General features: G+C 30.1%; 1 protein-coding gene and 1 long non-coding RNA gene across 7 annotated transcripts in view; one reads left to right on the top strand and one right to left on the bottom strand.

Annotated features, from left to right (window-relative positions):
- Positions 1-17,309, bottom strand: part of Mp (collagen XV/XVIII-type protein multiplexin) — a 303,083-nt gene that overhangs the window by 196,082 nt on the left and 89,692 nt on the right. For all 5 annotated transcript variants that reach the window (XM_087410339.1, XM_011067447.2, XM_087410342.1 and 2 more), the window contains exons 3-4: positions 4,060-4,328; positions 1,441-1,716 (exon numbers count right to left, since the gene is read on the bottom strand). In XM_087410339.1, the coding sequence (XP_087266465.1) occupies positions 1,441-1,716; positions 4,060-4,328 (545 nt within the window). The remainder of the gene's footprint in view (positions 1-1,440; positions 1,717-4,059; positions 4,329-17,309) is intronic.
- LOC147908208 (uncharacterized) overlaps positions 1-17,309 on the top strand; it is a 195,969-nt gene that overhangs the window by 174,234 nt on the left and 4,426 nt on the right. The window lies entirely within an intron of this gene.

Raw genomic sequence — 17,309 nt, 5'->3', positions numbered from 1 at the left:
TATATTTATCATTACTATTACTATGTATAATAATATATGATATACAATAATTATGTGTAAATTATTATGTGTAATATATTATTATGAATAATACATAATATATAGTGATATTATTATGAACACTTATGAAATATTGAATCGCTCGATGTAGAGAGCAGTCGTGTCTATCAAACGGAAGATCTAAGTTTGATTTCCGTTTCTATTATTTTGTTTACAAAGAATAAACGTTATTTCATTTTTTGACAAGTATTCAAAATGTATAGTTAGGTTGCTTGATGTAAAATCGTTAGGAAAAAGGAAGATATTCATGGAAATGTCAATATATCGCGCGTGAAGAAAAAAATAATACTAAAAATATATAATAGCGTAAAGTACGTTATTTTGATTTATGTAATCCGATCACAAATTGCTGTTCTCAAACTGGACGTATTGGCGAGCAGAAATCTTTCGATTTTCATTGTGTGCAATGTCTCACGGACCACTTGAGTGTTCTTTGAGAGAGCAATAGTGGAAACCGAGACAACAGATCTCTGTAACGTCAATATATAGGATTTCGATGAGGTATTTCGTATCCATTCCACTTCTTCTAGAACCTACCGCCCGTTATCCGATGGCACTTTCCACGTTCGTACCATCCTCTCTTTTAGCTCGCTCTCTCGCTTTTTACTTATTTTATCAGGATACTGGATACGGTATTAAATTCTTAAAGGATGGAACGGCACGGATTTACTTCTACGATTTGCCGCTCTTAATTCCACGGTTGTCTGTTTTATTTTGAAGTTTATGACTGGATTTTTTAATACGACGAAACTCGTGAAACAGTTATACGATAAATGTATAAAAAGAAAATTCGATATATAAATTTCCGAACGAATTATTCTCGTCTCTATATGAAGTAAATTATAATATATCAAGTGCGAAAGAAAACGTGAATTATATATTCAAATTAGCTACTCGAGATGCATAGAATTTATTTTCAATTCGGCCACTGGAATGCAAAAGAGGATTTAGTAATGCGAGTATGTCTTCCGGTTTATTTTTGATTTTTAATGAATTAGCGTATTTGCAGAATAATCAATCAATTTACTAATTATATATTCGAAACGAGAATGGAATAGTTCGGAAAACATACGTGGTTTGACGAAATGAAACGACCATCTTATATCATTTATATCGCGAGCGTTTCATGTGAACTGCCTGTTTTATGTCTGTCGAGTCACAATCTAAAAAAGGACTGCATCTCGATCCAGGTGAGCCTGTTTATTCACGCTACTTCGTTACGCGTACTCGGCTGCAAAGTGAAACTATGTCGATTTCAGTGGAAAACACACCAACAAGCGCTACTCGTTTCGTTTCGTTGCGCCACGCACGAACGCTCGCGGCGTCCACTTTTTTCATTTTTCGAAAAACGATAGTAGAAAGGTGGTGCACGATACTCACGTCATATCGCTCCTGGATGTGCGGTCCGGCTTGTGCGATGTACAGAGTGCTGGCGGTATCGAATACTAATTCCTGAGGGATTCTGGTAACCTTTTGTCGGGCCATCTCGTGGCAATTGAGATATAAGATGACGTCGCTCGTGGAAACCTTAATGACAATCTTCGACCATTTCTTTGTAAGCTTTGGCACAGTAAATTTTGTCACCTCCTCCGAATGCGAATGCTCATCTGAATTCGTGTAGACCAATGAAACATTCTGGTTCGAGCCTGGTCCATCCTTCGAGAACGATCGAAAAAAACAATAAATTCCTGAATCTATTTTCACATTTTGCTTTCTAATTGTAATTATTTAAATATAAACACTTGCGTTTACTTTTTCGACAAATCTGATCAAATGGCACATAATTACTTATATTGGATCTGTGAGAAACCAATTTAATTTTTACTGCTTAAAAAATTAAGTACTAATTAATTTTAATGAATCTAAATGACTCATATAAAAAAAATGAATATTAAACTTTATTTATAATAATAAAAATTTAAATTTGCAAATGTGTCGTAATTAAAGAATATAATGAGTGGATTCAATAGATTCACCGTTATAATTCCGAAGGGCTATAATTGTATGAGTTTCATAAATCTACTATCACAGGGGAGAAGATTATGAAATTTATTATGAAATTAATTATTGATAAAAATAATTTTGTACATAATAATACTTTTGACATAATATTTTGTTTTAATAAAACATATTAAGAATGATATAAATTATCTCGTAAAAAAACAAGTACATTTTCAAGAAAACTATAAAAAACAAATCTTAAGTTATATAAAAGTTATATACTTTAATAATGTTTTTTATTATATATCATTTCATGTATTAAGCAATAGTAATACCTATTATTTGAAAATATTTTACAGTTTTATTGAAGTTTTTTTCTAGATACATTTAAAATATTCTAGGTTGTTTATTGTTCAAAACCAGGATTAACCGAAAAAATTCAGTGGGTTGAAAAAACCATGGCAAATTCCATATTTTATCCGGATTTTATCCAATGGAATAAACTGGCAAAAACTATAAAAATAGCTAATAAGTAATACTAAAAAATATATTTATATATAAATATATTTTTTAGTATTATTGTATTACATTATATTTTACATGAATAATACAATTTACTTATTAACATAAAAAGATAGTTTTGCTTTGATTAATAAATTATACTATTCACAAGTTTAAAGAAAAACGAAATGATCTCACACACCACACACACACGGGCGCGCGCCCACAATAGTAATAGAAAAACTTTGTAATGAAGCCTTTTTAAATTTAAATTAACACATTTTTAAAACAACTTTGGAGAATATATTTAAATTATATTTTGTATATTAATTTTTAGTTTCAGAAAAATAGTAACAGAGTTAAAAATTTTTACCAATATGGATTAATTTCTTGTGACAAGAAACTAATTTATTTTTTATGTCAATTCTTAATCTATTATGAATTTTATTTTGGGTAAAGCTTAAAAGCATTTGTTCAATTACCGTTACTGAATACTGTAATAATAAAATTAGAATAATAACTAAAATACTATTTATAGAATATCGATAACAAAATTTTTGTTTATTTTGTTGTCCTTAATAAAAATACCATTTTTTGTCTGAAAAGTCAAATCAATTTTTACTGCTGGTATGGACTTTATCTAAAAAATATGGAATTTTGCCAATTCTGTTTAAAACGCATACATTCTTTGTTAGCATTATAAAATTATTATCTAAACGGTACAAAATTTTGATAAGAAATTTTAAGATCGAATGTTCAATGATATTGAAAAAGTTGAAAAATATAAGATAAAATCATATTAAAATTATGGTACATTTTTTCGCATTTTTCTTTTTTATTTTTTCGAATATTTTAAATTAATCATTTTAATTATGATGCAAAAGAAAAATATTTGAAAAGTACGAAAGAAAGGGAAAGTTATTTTAGAAAAATGACAAATTTATATTCTCCCCTTACAGTAATATATAAATTTAATAACTTACCAATTTCGCAATGAAAGATAATGATTAATTATTTTAAGTATTAATGCATTGTTGTTCAGTACTTTTAATATTTAAAAAATAAATATACAGTTAATCTAACTACCTTTCAGTATTAGATTTTTATAAGGATCAGTTATGTAAAATTTACGTGAAAAGTAACGTGATGATGAAATGAGTAATTATTCTTATTTCATTTGGATAATACTTATCTATTTATGAAATGTGCAATGTCATAAGAATATCACGTAGTTATTTTGATAAAGCACGTTTAAAGAGCTAGTAATCACCTAGCTGTTAAAGCGGATTCCTTCATGATTTAATATGACGTCATATATCACGCTCATCCTTTCATTTCGCAAGACATTTGCTCCTCAATCTTATACGCTATTATTTTCTCTGACATCACGCCTCGCTGCTTTAGCAGAATCCGCCCATAATCAATAAAACCACGTAACATTTTAGATAGAGATCTCCGAAATTCTAAAGATAATTTGTCATTGCGTCTTGCGTTCTGCCTCAGTTGCAGAAAAAGTTGAAAGTTCAAAAAAGATCTAAGTTATTACACGTGGCTTACCGAAATTCTAATGCCCAATTGGACAACGGTTTCGAAGGGATTAAGAACGGCGAAGAGGTAGCTCGTTCTGAAAGAGGTCGGCTTGAACGTGGCCACCAGGGTGAACTCGGCTGGCAACTTTTCCGGGAGATATAGCCTGTAGGGTTGCTTCACTTCGGATCCGGGTCGAAAGCCAAATGCCGGAAATCCGTCGACGCCGTCATCCATGTAAAGATTATTATCATCCGTCATCGATGACACCGATGCCTCCATCAAATCGTATACCACTTCTGAAAACATAAATGTCAATAGTTTCTATTAAATTACGTTTAATCGTGACAAAATTTGCGTGGCCGTTAAATGTTGACAGTTTGAACAACTAATTAACCTAACGATATTAAATTATCATAATGATATTAAATTGAAATACTGCATAGATTGATAGGTAATCAAGGTTATTATTTGGGAGCAAATTCTGAATAAATTAATGCATGCGTAAATTAATGTTAGAATTATTGGCGTCATTTGGTTCGTGAAATAATTATTAATATCAAATGAGTAAAGAGAGGCATGTTTAATCAAGGCGGGTCTTAATGCCTAATAATTGTGTAAATTTTTACAATTTATACTTCAAACGATCTGCATGCCGATTATTTGTCACTCTTTGAAACAGTCTTATTGTTAGACAGAAAAACTGGAATACATAAATTAACAAGCAATTTAATATTATTGGTGCTAATAAGCATCTTTAAAACACTGTAAATTAGTGTGAATTATTCAATATGAATTATTATACATAACATGTTTTTAAATGAACATGTTAAATAATACATCACTTCTCATATGTATATTTTAGCATAATGTAAGGGTAATCGATAGATATTTCAAAATAATTAAAGAATTGTTAAAAAATTATAAACTATTCTAAATCGCATTTAAAAATAATATAATAAATTTTTTTTTAATAATGTTTATCATCTATATTATAAGTTATTTTAATAAGAAATAATATTTTTTAAATCTGTGCTTCAATAGAAATCTATGGAAATGTATTAAAAAATAAATGACAAAAATCTCAATTTTTTAATATAAATACGTATTCAAAAGATTATTTATGTAAAGTTACTTTGTGATGCAGAAATTAGTTATCCAGTAGTAGTTATCAGTAAATAAACAAAATATTTATTTGTTCTAAATAAAAAGTTTGCAATTAATCGATAAAAATCGCAATAAAACTTCGTATAAATTATTTCGAATATTTAAATTATATAAAAATATTGTATTTAGATTTATGTTATTATTTTCAAAATTCAATTTTATAATAATAATAGTAAATAAGGTAAATAAACTATAAAAATACGTTATTTAAGTGAAATAGAACGTTATGAACATCATTTTCATAAGTATAAGTTCGTTGAAAGTATAAATATTAATATATGTGTGCTATATATGTTTAGCGAATATCTTTAATGGAAATCCAATGAAAATAAGATTATGTAATTAAGAAAATGTTGAAAATGGAACATTTTACGAAAAAGAGACTTTTCGCGAGCTTCCGAGAAAAGTACGGAAAAGTAATTCGAAGCGAATGTAGAAACTTTAATTAATTTTTCTCTCGCTAGTTTGTGAGATTTATACATGATATTCTGATAAGATTATTTTCTCAGGCAGAAAATGTTTAATGACTGATACACTGTTAAGTTCGCCAAATGTGCTAAATTGTGACGTGTCGAGAAATCGTAGCAAACGAGAGGTTGTAGTATATTGAATGTAAACATGTTAAAAAATAAAGCTTGACAAAAATTAAAATATATTAAGTAACAAAAATTCTCTGTTGGCAAACAAATAAAATAAAAAACATATTATAATTTATTATGAAAATATTTTGTCAGGATTTACTCACACAATAAGAGAGCTTCATATTTTGCGTACGAAATTCTTTTAATATTAATAATCACTGAATAAAAAAGTAGAGCGTTTCAACATTACGAATTGTAACATTGCATTCGTATGTGATTAAGATCATAATTCATTCTTTAATGTACGACAACACTATTTTGTACGCCATATGTCATGCTCCGGTTCATGACATCCGATATACCACGTGATATTCCGCAGCTGAAAGCTCGATAACCGATATTTATTGTCGGAGACATAAGTCGGCGCAGTAAATCGCATTAAAAATTTTTTTATCGACTAGACGTTGACACGGTTGACTAGTCATTAATAAAAGACTTCTTATTGCGCTAAATCGAAGCCGTTATTATTAACAATAAGTATCATGGATAAATGACTTATTAAAGAAAACTTAAAATATAATTGTTTATTTTTGATAAACGTAAAACCATTCATAGAAATCATTTTGTCAATTACTGAGAATAACACTTTTCCTATGTTCTGTATGTATATACACGGAAAGAACGAATTTGTTGAAGTATCTACAAAATTAACTATATATAGATACAGATCTGAAAATAATTTTATTGAACATTTAAAAGAATTATATAATACTTAAACTGATTACTAGAATATAAAAAAAATTTTTCGGCTCGTACTTAAAATTCCTACGGAATTATTTTAATGGTCCAGCAAAACTATTTTTAGATAAAACTGTATTTAGCTGAATTTTAGACACTATAGCAAAATCTTCTTTGTGTGTATGTAAAAATTCACTTATTTTTTTAGGTGAAAAGTGAAAAGAAATTAAGTGAAAAGGATTATTTTCGATCAAGGCGGATTTTAGACTTAATATTTTAGTGAATTTTACAATTTCAAATTTGGAAATTTAAAGAACTGAAAATTGTTAAAATTCATACAAAATATTATTAGGCACTAAGAAACGCCTAGACAGAATATGCTTCTCTTCGCTCTATTGTGTTGAAAGTTTCTCGATCAAATTTCACTTATTATTGAGAAAAGAAAATAATAATTGAGAACATATTTCGAAATAGTATTCTGTTGGAACTAATGAAATATCGTTCACACTTCGCTTCATATTTTTTTCCCATACATAATCTCCTATCACAAACAGCTGCTTTAATAATAAAATTCGTGAGTAACCTAAAAATGTTCGATGAAAATACAGGTAACAGCATGTCGGCGAATGGTATAAGTTAAATTTTCACTATGCCTGAAGTAATTTTCAAATTGCATTTGTGACCACATTCTGTAACGCATTCTACCTCGGAATATGTTCCGCCACAAAAGCTTTGATGAGTGCTCGACGAATTTTGGTTCTCGCATTTGGCTTGTTCTCTATTGCATTTTTCGTGACCTGCTACGGAGTAGTTTTTCATGTGCAAAAGTAAATTAATGTGTTATTCGAGTAAGCATCAAATATAAAATTAAGCTAACGCATTCCCGACTCTGAATATCTGAATATCTGATTCGAGGATGTGAGAACTAATGTTTTTACTTGATCTTCTCATTTAATAACACGACCGAAAGTATTTTTTTAATTTATTTATAAAAATTCCAACGTAAAAAATACGTTTACTAGCTTATTAACAGTAAATTTCATGTAATTTTTACGCAGTGGGAGAATATTCCATTTGCACTTTTCTAATTATTTTTGAACATTTATTTTCTCGATTTTTTATTTTTCGAGATAAAATTTAAAAGTCAATTTCGAGATTGCTACCATAACTATAGAAAAAAATCAACATTTCAACACAACAAAATACTACATAATTCCTACATGCGCTCGTAAAGTCTATAGAAAAAAGCTTCCATTGTTTTTTAAATTTCGTAAGTGCGATGAAATATTTTCGTATACCTTATGTTTTACAAAAAAAAACTATTAATAAACGTTACCAAACGTAAATAAATAAAAAAATGCCTTCGCTCGTGTTATCAACTGAGAAGACTCGGGTAAAGTCTATAAAAAGAAAGTTTTCATTGTTCTTTTTACTTCAAAACGGATATTCTGCTCGATGCACTTCTTACTGTCTTCCGATTTTCAAGACAGACTTTTTAATATCTATCTTTAAGATATCTGCAACAACAGCAGGAAAGATTTCAATGCTTGATAGATGGTAGCGTGAAATTGAGGTGTGGTGATTCGAACGCCGGCATAGGCATCGACCAGGCGACACCTCTTGCTTAGGTATGCCCTCCTGACGCAGATCTCTATTTTGCGCCGAAATTGCGATAGGCCCGAGTCATTTTAAAGTCCAAACTAGAAGCAGCGTATGTGTAAATGGGAAAAACGAGACGCGGACAGTAATTGAAAGTTCGAGATTAACGATCGAGCGATTATTTCGAAGAAGCACTTTCTTTACGCGATTCAGTCAATCGTCAACGTACCAACGTGTGTACTTTTGTGGAAGTACACACGTACGACTTATAATAAAACAATGAAGTCTCATTTATATTGAAATTTATTTCAACTTTGATTAATATTTTTCTTACTAATTTAAAAAAAAAAAATTAATCATCACACTCGGTAAACGTGGATCACGTGCATTTTTGTTAAATTCATTGTATACAAGAGATTTATTATTGAATAGCTTCGGCTATTATCACATTTCAGAAATTATAGATGAGATCTTGCAACGATATCTACGTTTTATAATAACCGTAAATTAATAGCAGTTATCATTTTTTCGTCACATGATAAATGCTCGATATTTCCGTGTAAAATAATGAATTATTGTTTTCGCAAACCATGAAGAGTCATATCGACGACACGGATCAAAATGGGCTTTATCGCTCATCGATTGCACGATTGCATTCCGCTTCAATAAATTAGAGCTTCCATCATTTTGTTTCCATGATGAGAGTACTCTAAATACATTTCAGCACGAAAGTAGTTTTGAATTTTCTAGAAACGTGACAATATACATGAAGTGTACAATGTGAGGCTGCCATACTTTGTGCGACGGTAATTAGATAATAAACTCGACGCCACGGTTATTAGCGCTCGAAAAAATTATGATGAATTATTGTAATAACGGCCCATAATGCACGATTTCATGCGAGTTTGCTTCACCAGTAATCCCTGTCTTCCTTCGTATTCCGCGTAAATCCATTTGCATAAATCCGTATGCCAATTCGTTCTGTCAGCTCGTTACAACTTTCCTGGTTGCGCATACAAGAATCCATGAATCACGCAAATCGAACAAACGCAGAACGTTTCAGTGCGAGTTAGGATGCAAATGTCTTCTTTAAACTGACGACGTGAATGTGAAAATTATTTCCATGTTGATTTCTTTATACGTTTTTACGAAGCTGTTTACGAAGATACTTTTTGTCATAGTATTCATTATAAAGATCATTATACGTGTACAATTTTTCTAATGAGTCAGGAAGTCCGACCATCTCTGAGAAACAAGAAAACAACCTCTCTTAGGAGACGATATTCTTACGTTCCAGCAAGTTTTCCGATCTTCCTCTAGAGATTGTACTTTTCTTCGATACTAGCATTTTTGCGAACAATTTATTGACATGGCATGAAATGGCTCATCATATCATTGCACATCCCGCATTTTAACTCATAAAGAATACCGACTTGCTATCGTAATGATACGAAATGTAATTCGAGTCTTCGCAATAAATTATTCGCAGTTTTTAGGTTTCACTAACATTTGACAATTAATATTCTTGTTAAATGATGCTTATTAGCATAAAAAAATTGTTAAATTGCTTGTATAATTTAATAAGTGATATTACTATTCTGGTTCTGTTCATAAACGCGTTTTAAGTTTGGAAAACGTTTCGGTGCGTGATATACAGAAACAGAATGTATGCATATAAATTCACACAAGAAATATGTATTGAAGCAGTAAGATTCGCTTCGATCGAATATAGGGTTCTTCTTATTTAAAATTTGATTTATTCATATCGATCTAACAGTCGGTTCATATTGTTTACATGATATATCTTTTTCTGCCATATTTTTGAAATTTATTCACATTGATGAGCTTATTGAGATATTTATGAAAAATGTGCAAAATGTATAAAAATGCATGAATCATTTATTTTGAAAAATATAACTTTTAATAAAAAAAAAAATGTAAAATTCAAAACTACGGATATTAAATAAAAATTCTAATTGAAGATTGAAAAAGCAGTAAAAGATTATATTATCAGATAAAGTTTCCTTGTACAAAATGATAAATTTCATACCACCATTCGACAGCATTGGAATCGAAATATTTTTAAATTATGTTTTATACATTTTATATTTGATAGCTAGTATAACATTTGCTCAATGATGTTTGCTCATGGTGCCAGCTATCAGTAATATTATTGGCACGTGGATGCAATTAATACGTTGCAGTTACAATGTGCAATATCCTCCTGTAAGCTATATGTATCAAAATACATCAAGATAGCTTTTCAACTCTACATTTTTTAATTGTGGAATGAAAAGTAATAACTACATATCAAAGCTAAAATTGTACAATATAATAAAAAGGAATGTTGATTTAATAAAATAAGTTATGTCAGAAAATGAAAAATACAAAATGCATTCATGTAAAAAGCGAAATTTGTAAAACAAGTTAATAATATAAAAAAATTTTACAAAAATTTTTATGTTTGAATTTTCGCATTTATTTTTTTCTTTCACAATTATACATACACACACGCACACGCACACACATAAAACAATTCTTTAAGCAAATATTCGTGATTTTATTTAAAACCTTGAATAAAATAATTTTTTGTCATAGTAGGTTTTTATTTATTACAATAGATCAGCATAATATGTAAGTTGAAAAGTTAAAAGATCTGCGAGCTTCTTTTTTTACGCCTTTCATATTAAAATCTCTAAAGTCGCTGGCATCAGAAAATTTTGCAAGAAACAATGGCACGGACACGGTAAAAGATAAAAAGAAGTCCTTTTTCCATCAAAAGTTTGAGTAGCCGAGCAGCAAGCAAGAAAATGCGGCTTCGTTAAAAGCAAGAATGCTCTGTCTTGTACTGTTTGTTGTTATATTGAGAACTGCCGACAACTACCGGTCGTGATGCGAGTGACATTGTATTTTTAAGTCTTATAAGCTTCTGTTTATTGTGCATGAAAAATATACGCCGAAATGATTGCGCCCGGGCTTCAATGTTTACTCTATGGAGAACGTGGAATAAAAACATTTCTCCCAGGCTAGCGCATATGCGACATATTCACGAAATCGTACCACTGAAATGCGTTTGTTTTCGAACAATTATCACGACCACGCAGACAAAAATATTTTCTATTAAAGTATGCGAGAGAGCGGAACAATATTTTTTTTTTACAGCGCTTAAGAGCTCTGCGATCTCATTAAATTGTCTAATTGTAATATTTATGCCATATTCATTTCCTATTATTCACGTAACTTAATAACACGTGTGAGTAATACGAAATATATTTTTAAAATTGCCGACGTAAATGTAATGGCCTAAATTAATTTGATAAAATGTATCCAAAAATACAATTATCGCGCACGTAAAATATATACAAATTTTTATTCATGATAATCAATATAGATGCAATCAATTGCTAGTATCACAATATTAACTCTAAAGGAGCATGTAATTCGGTATCAAATTCTAGTTTGGGATATATAACGCTTATGCAGGTATACATGTTCAAATACATATTAACAATACAGTTTTTGTTGCATAATTCCCGGAATATTTTGACATCACATTTAATAATTTTTTTATTTTTTATTATCTTTAATGACTTGATTTTTCTTATATTTCATATATTTTCTTATATTTTCTTAAGATAATATAATACATAATATTTTTCCAAAATATTATAATACACTTGTGTGAGTAATCCATTAATATGATATATAATTTATACGTCTTGGAACTTCCTCATTTTGACCAGAACTTAATATTTTCCTTTGATGATGGTCTAGATTTCTTCTAGAATCTAGATTTTATTGATAATCTTAGAATCAATTTTTAAACATTTTGACGACGTAAGAAAATGCATTTTCTCTTCTTCGCGAATATCTCATTATCTGCGATTCTCGACGTTTCATCTTGGTTTTCTGATATCAATTAATTAGCGGAGCACAATCAGAGATTACGATAAAATGCAGAATCTCGAGCCCTCGCGACGGGTAATTCCCTGGAAATCGTTCGCGTCGTGATGCAAACTCGTTTCCGGCGCATTATTTCCCACGTAAATTCTACGGCCGGCGGTAGGAAGAAGTTAAACGACGAAACAAACAGCACCGCTTAGAAGTTGGTAACCCGACGCGAGGGAAGAAGTTGCGGGCGGGTACGGGAAAGCGAAATCAGATTACAAAAGATTGCGGCGAAGAGTGCCCTCCCCTTCAATTCTCCCGCGCCCGCATTGCCTGCTGGTGAAACAAACCTCGGGCGATGGCAAAGAGCTAGCTGAAAGCTAAGCGAAGGATCGAGGAGGAGAAAAACAGGTACAACCGCTGCTCGCGGGTAAATCGAGTTTCGAGAGAATTTTCCTCGGGGTCTCATCCGCGTATTTTAGCGGTCGCGCCTCGACGTGCAACGTCCTACTCGAAGTAGTAATCGAACGTTTTTGTCAGACACGTTGGTTCAAGTGTCGACTCGCAGATGGCGCCAGGGAGGCCGTAGACCTCCTAGGTCTGGCTCGTTACGGTCGCTATCTACTTTATTGCTCAATGTAGAAGGCATTTTTTTACCGATTCCTTGAATTTTCTTGTTCAGCACAAACTCGCTTTTTAGTTTCTATTTGATCTCTTAGTTCATTAACTATTGTAACAATTTTTATATCAACCTGTGTTTTTAAAATGTATTTTATAACGTAATTCCTTTATTTATAAATTTTTTGGAACATTTTTTGAAATTAACGAAAGAGTGAGAGAGAGAGAGAGAGAGAGAGAGAGAGAGAGAGAGAGAGAGAGAGAGAGAGAGAGAGAATAAAAATCTTATTTGATTAAAGCGGATCTCCTAATAATATTTGCATATGAATTTTACAATTTCCAATTCATGCAAACTGCGCGTCGATAATTTGTGTAAAAATTGTAAAATTTATGCAAAAATATTATTAGGCGCACCAAAATCCACTTTGAATGAGTAAGATCTTTTACTTCTTTGTTATTTTATATTATATATATATATATATATATATATATTATATATATATATATTCACCTTAATATCAATTTTTATTTAATGTTTTTTTTAAATTATACAATTATTAAATCGTAATCTTTGAAGCAACGGAAAAGGAGAATTATAAATCTGCAGTGCAACTGCTAATTCTAGACGACGCGAAATTCAATTGTATATCTACAAAGAAGCACTTTTCTCGACTTCAATGATTCTCAAAATCTTGTATATAAGAATCTGCAATTTAACGTCGTCGCAAGAGCAGTATTATTCCTAGAACAAACGTACCTTAACGGTACTTGCCGTCTCACCTTACTTACAAAACGGCGATCGACGTAACCGTGACGCAATCGAACGAAAGTTGTAAATTTAAATCGACAGGAACTTTCCGTCAGAAATGTATATATCAAGCACATTGAATCGAAAGTACTGAAATATCACTCGTAATGAAATATACCAGAGACCGTCTGACTTGTTACGCCCTCCATCTACTTCGTCCGTTGTGGTTTACGCAAACGCGTCGATCGTTTCACTTTTTTCTTCCATTTGGTTTCTGGGTTTCACGCGCTGTTAGTTCTCTTCTTAGTTCTTCGCCGCTCGTTGCAGACGATACCGATTTCCGTAGATAGCGTGCGAGAAATTATCTGAAGGACGCTCGATTAAAGGCAAAATATTGTAGTAAAATATCGCATTGATAAAAAATGACACATTGGAAAATAACATATTTTTGTACGATGAAAGGAAATCAACTCAAGACTGTAAAATTCAATGTCAAATTATACTTATAGTATAATTTAAGTTATTCAGTTTATTTATTAAATATATGCATTAATATAGATGATGTTTACTTTGAAATTAATTACAGAAATGGATTGATTTACACTTTGATATATATAAAATACATGAAAAAATACGTTATCTATTTATTACCAAAAAAGATTCCATTCCTTCTCTGTTTGTTGCTAATGCAAGCGTCAAGTTGAAGTTTGATGCTATTAGGGGTGTCGATGTTGATGTTGGGCAGAGGGAAGTCTCTTACGTCTCTCGATTGAAGTAGTTTTATTTACTGTAAAAGTTACACTAATTGTTTCGAGGAAAGTCGATAGGTATGAACAGCTATGCTGTCACTGAAACGGTTAATTGCAGAACGCGTCAATTAACGCACTTCAGAATCAAAGCACATGCGGGCTCTGTGTATCTCGATGACGATCGAAAACTCGCGTACAACTTGGCAAGAGTAAAGTGACAAGCTCGAATTTGAGCAGCTAAACGGGTAATAGTTGGGATAGTTAGCAATGATACACAGATAGCAGGAGAAGCAGAGGCGCTATGGACTTTCGTAAGTGTTCACCATCTTTGCATATATGTCAACAATTTTAGAGTATTCCAAAAATTGATTAATCAGTGAAACATCGTTCATTTGTACAATCTTTGTAATTTTTATCTAAGACGAAATTGAAAGTGCTGAATAATTTTAATGTCAGATATTTTAATTAGGTAAATTAACAAGTAAAATATTAGTTGCTTAATTTTCCATTTAGAGTTTTTACTAAAGAGAAACTGTTTATCCTGTATTTAAAGATCATGATTCCTTTGGAAATTAATTTGGACGACTGCTTTCTTGAAAAATAATATAAATGAAGAGGATTAAAGAAGAAAAAATAAAGTAGAGAAATATATAGGTATAATTAAATGCTAAATATTAAAATATATCTTAAAAACATTTGGAAACACTTGAAGATAAAAATGTATTATAATAAATACTATGTATTTATTTACTAAGTATATTGGCATATGTATTAGCGCTATTATGTAACGGTGGGGGGGGGGGGGGGTACAAATAATTCCATAAGTAATCATTGGAATTTGCTATCTAATACCGGAAACATTAAGAAGAGCCATTATACCCACAAGGGTCATAATACTATTTTTTCTCCTCTACTATTTCTTTGAAGATAATATAAAAAATGAAGAGAATGAAAAAAAAGGGGAAAAAAATAGAAAGTGGAGTATAGAATGTAGATATATATATTATTAAAAAATGTCAAGAGTTTTATATAATAATGTTTAAAATACGAAAAAGTACAGAATAACATTTTGGATTTCATGCTCGCTATTCTTTGTTTTCGAGTATATTATATGGATAAAAGTGGAGTTTACCGAAGTCCTCGAAAGGCATGAGGACTATTGTGTAATTTTCTTCAAAGTACCGGATATAAAATCCAACAACTTTCAAGTCGACTTTTGTCATTTACTGTAATGAACAAAAAAAGATGAAAATAGAAATGTCGCGAATTTCATACTCTATCATTCATTATCTGAATTCTGTAAAATTTTCCAGATGACGTGCGCCAGATATTAATTGAAACTTTGTAATTGGAGGATCTCTCCTTAATGATCAAAGTCATATGAAGCACAATCGAGTAATATTTTGTCTTTTCGTGTTCTTGCAGCGAAAAAATGGAAGAAGTACTTGTTTGTTTAAAAAATGATAAATTAAGAATTTATTATCTTTAAACATGTATATCGCATATTTTACAACATCACAGTAGTAAGTATCATTGTAAAGAAACATCAAAGATTAGTCATTAAACATAAGATCAAAAATATGTATAGCAGTTTACGATAAAGTATTACAAAATATACCTAATTTATGATATGCATTGAGACGAGAATATTATGAATTTCTTGTATGAAAAATACACACACAATATGTGTTAAAAGCAAAATGCGAAATCTGTATGTAACGTCTAATAATAATTTTAGTTATTATTATCATATTTTTTCCAATCATTATTTACGATATATTTTATGATATATATTTTATAATATATTATGCATTATGTATTTTATTATATATAACATTGTTTTGAAAAAGAGAGTGAAATAAAAAAACAAGTTGAAAAACTAATATTTACATCACCGTCGAGAAATCTTGTTTTTTTAAAGAGATCTTTGAAATCTGAATTCAAAAATCTGATATTCAAAAACAAAGAATTATGCAATTACTTTTTTTTCTTAAACTATAATCTTTTTCTTTTTTCAAAAGCTGTCAAACAAAAATAAAAGCAGAATTTCTTTTTTTCATTATAATACATTTATTCGATTTTTGAATAAATGCAATATAATTGATATAATGAGATTGAATTATTATTTATTTATTGGATATATTCTCAACACAGTCTTTTTATACAAAATAATGATAAATGCAATAGATTCTTTGCAAAGTTAGCATAACATTGCTACGAATGAAATAAGATTTTCAACATGGATAAGATTTTTGGAATATTGAGCAATATCCGGAGATATACAAATATCCACATATGAAAGAATCAAAGACGAGAAAAGACAGCGTTTTCTCTCTCTGTGTTTTCTATTCTGAAATTTCTTTTGATGTCACTTTATAAAATGGCTTGAAAAAATTGACCTAGGCTCTTCTCTCATTCTGGAGCTCTTAGATGAGATTTAATCAGAAAACTTCAGATGATGGGACACTTTCCTTCTTCTTTAGTGTCCATTGTTCGACTTTCGTCAAAGTGCTTCTTCGTATTTCATCTTGTACCCATTTAGTTCAGCTAGGAATCTTTTTGCGCGAAAAGAACTCTTCGCTGTGGGATTAGATGTCCTTTCGCCAGATTTATCTCATTTTAAGATTAATTTATTTCTTACTCTCTCTCTCTCTCTCTCTCTCTCTCTCTCTCTCTCTCTCTCTCTCTCTCTCTCTCTCTCTCGATGTCGTAGCATCAGAACAATAAAATATCATTTTATGAAATTCATAACAATTTCTTTTTTATACGTTTAACATTTTTTGACAATTTGATTTATAATGTATATTATTAAACATTATAAATATAATTTTATGTTACATAATCAAGTTTTAAAATTTTTACTTTGTATTATATTATATGTAAACTAAAACTTTTTTCAATTGTTTTCATTTTTTAATTCTTAGTTTTATGTTACATAATCAAGTTTTAAAATTTTTACTTTGTATTATATTGTATGTAAACTAAAACTTTTTTCAATTATTTTCATTTTTTAATTCTTTGTTTTTGTAGAGTAATTTGCATTGTTTATAAAAAAATCTTTTGGATTTACACATTAATGACTGTCCTGTTAAAATTTTTGTAATATCGATCTTCATTTACGAGACTTCAAAAATAGCTTCCTATTATTTAAATTTATGCATCTTTACAATTAAGTATGACAGTCGAGCTTAT

The sequence above is a fragment of the Acromyrmex echinatior genome, chromosome 10 (genome assembly GCF_024713525.1).
Source record: "Acromyrmex echinatior isolate Ae372 chromosome 10, ASM2471352v2, whole genome shotgun sequence".
Lineage (NCBI taxonomy): Eukaryota > Metazoa > Arthropoda > Insecta > Hymenoptera > Formicidae > Acromyrmex > Acromyrmex echinatior.
This window is presented reverse-complemented; position numbering and strand designations above follow the sequence as displayed.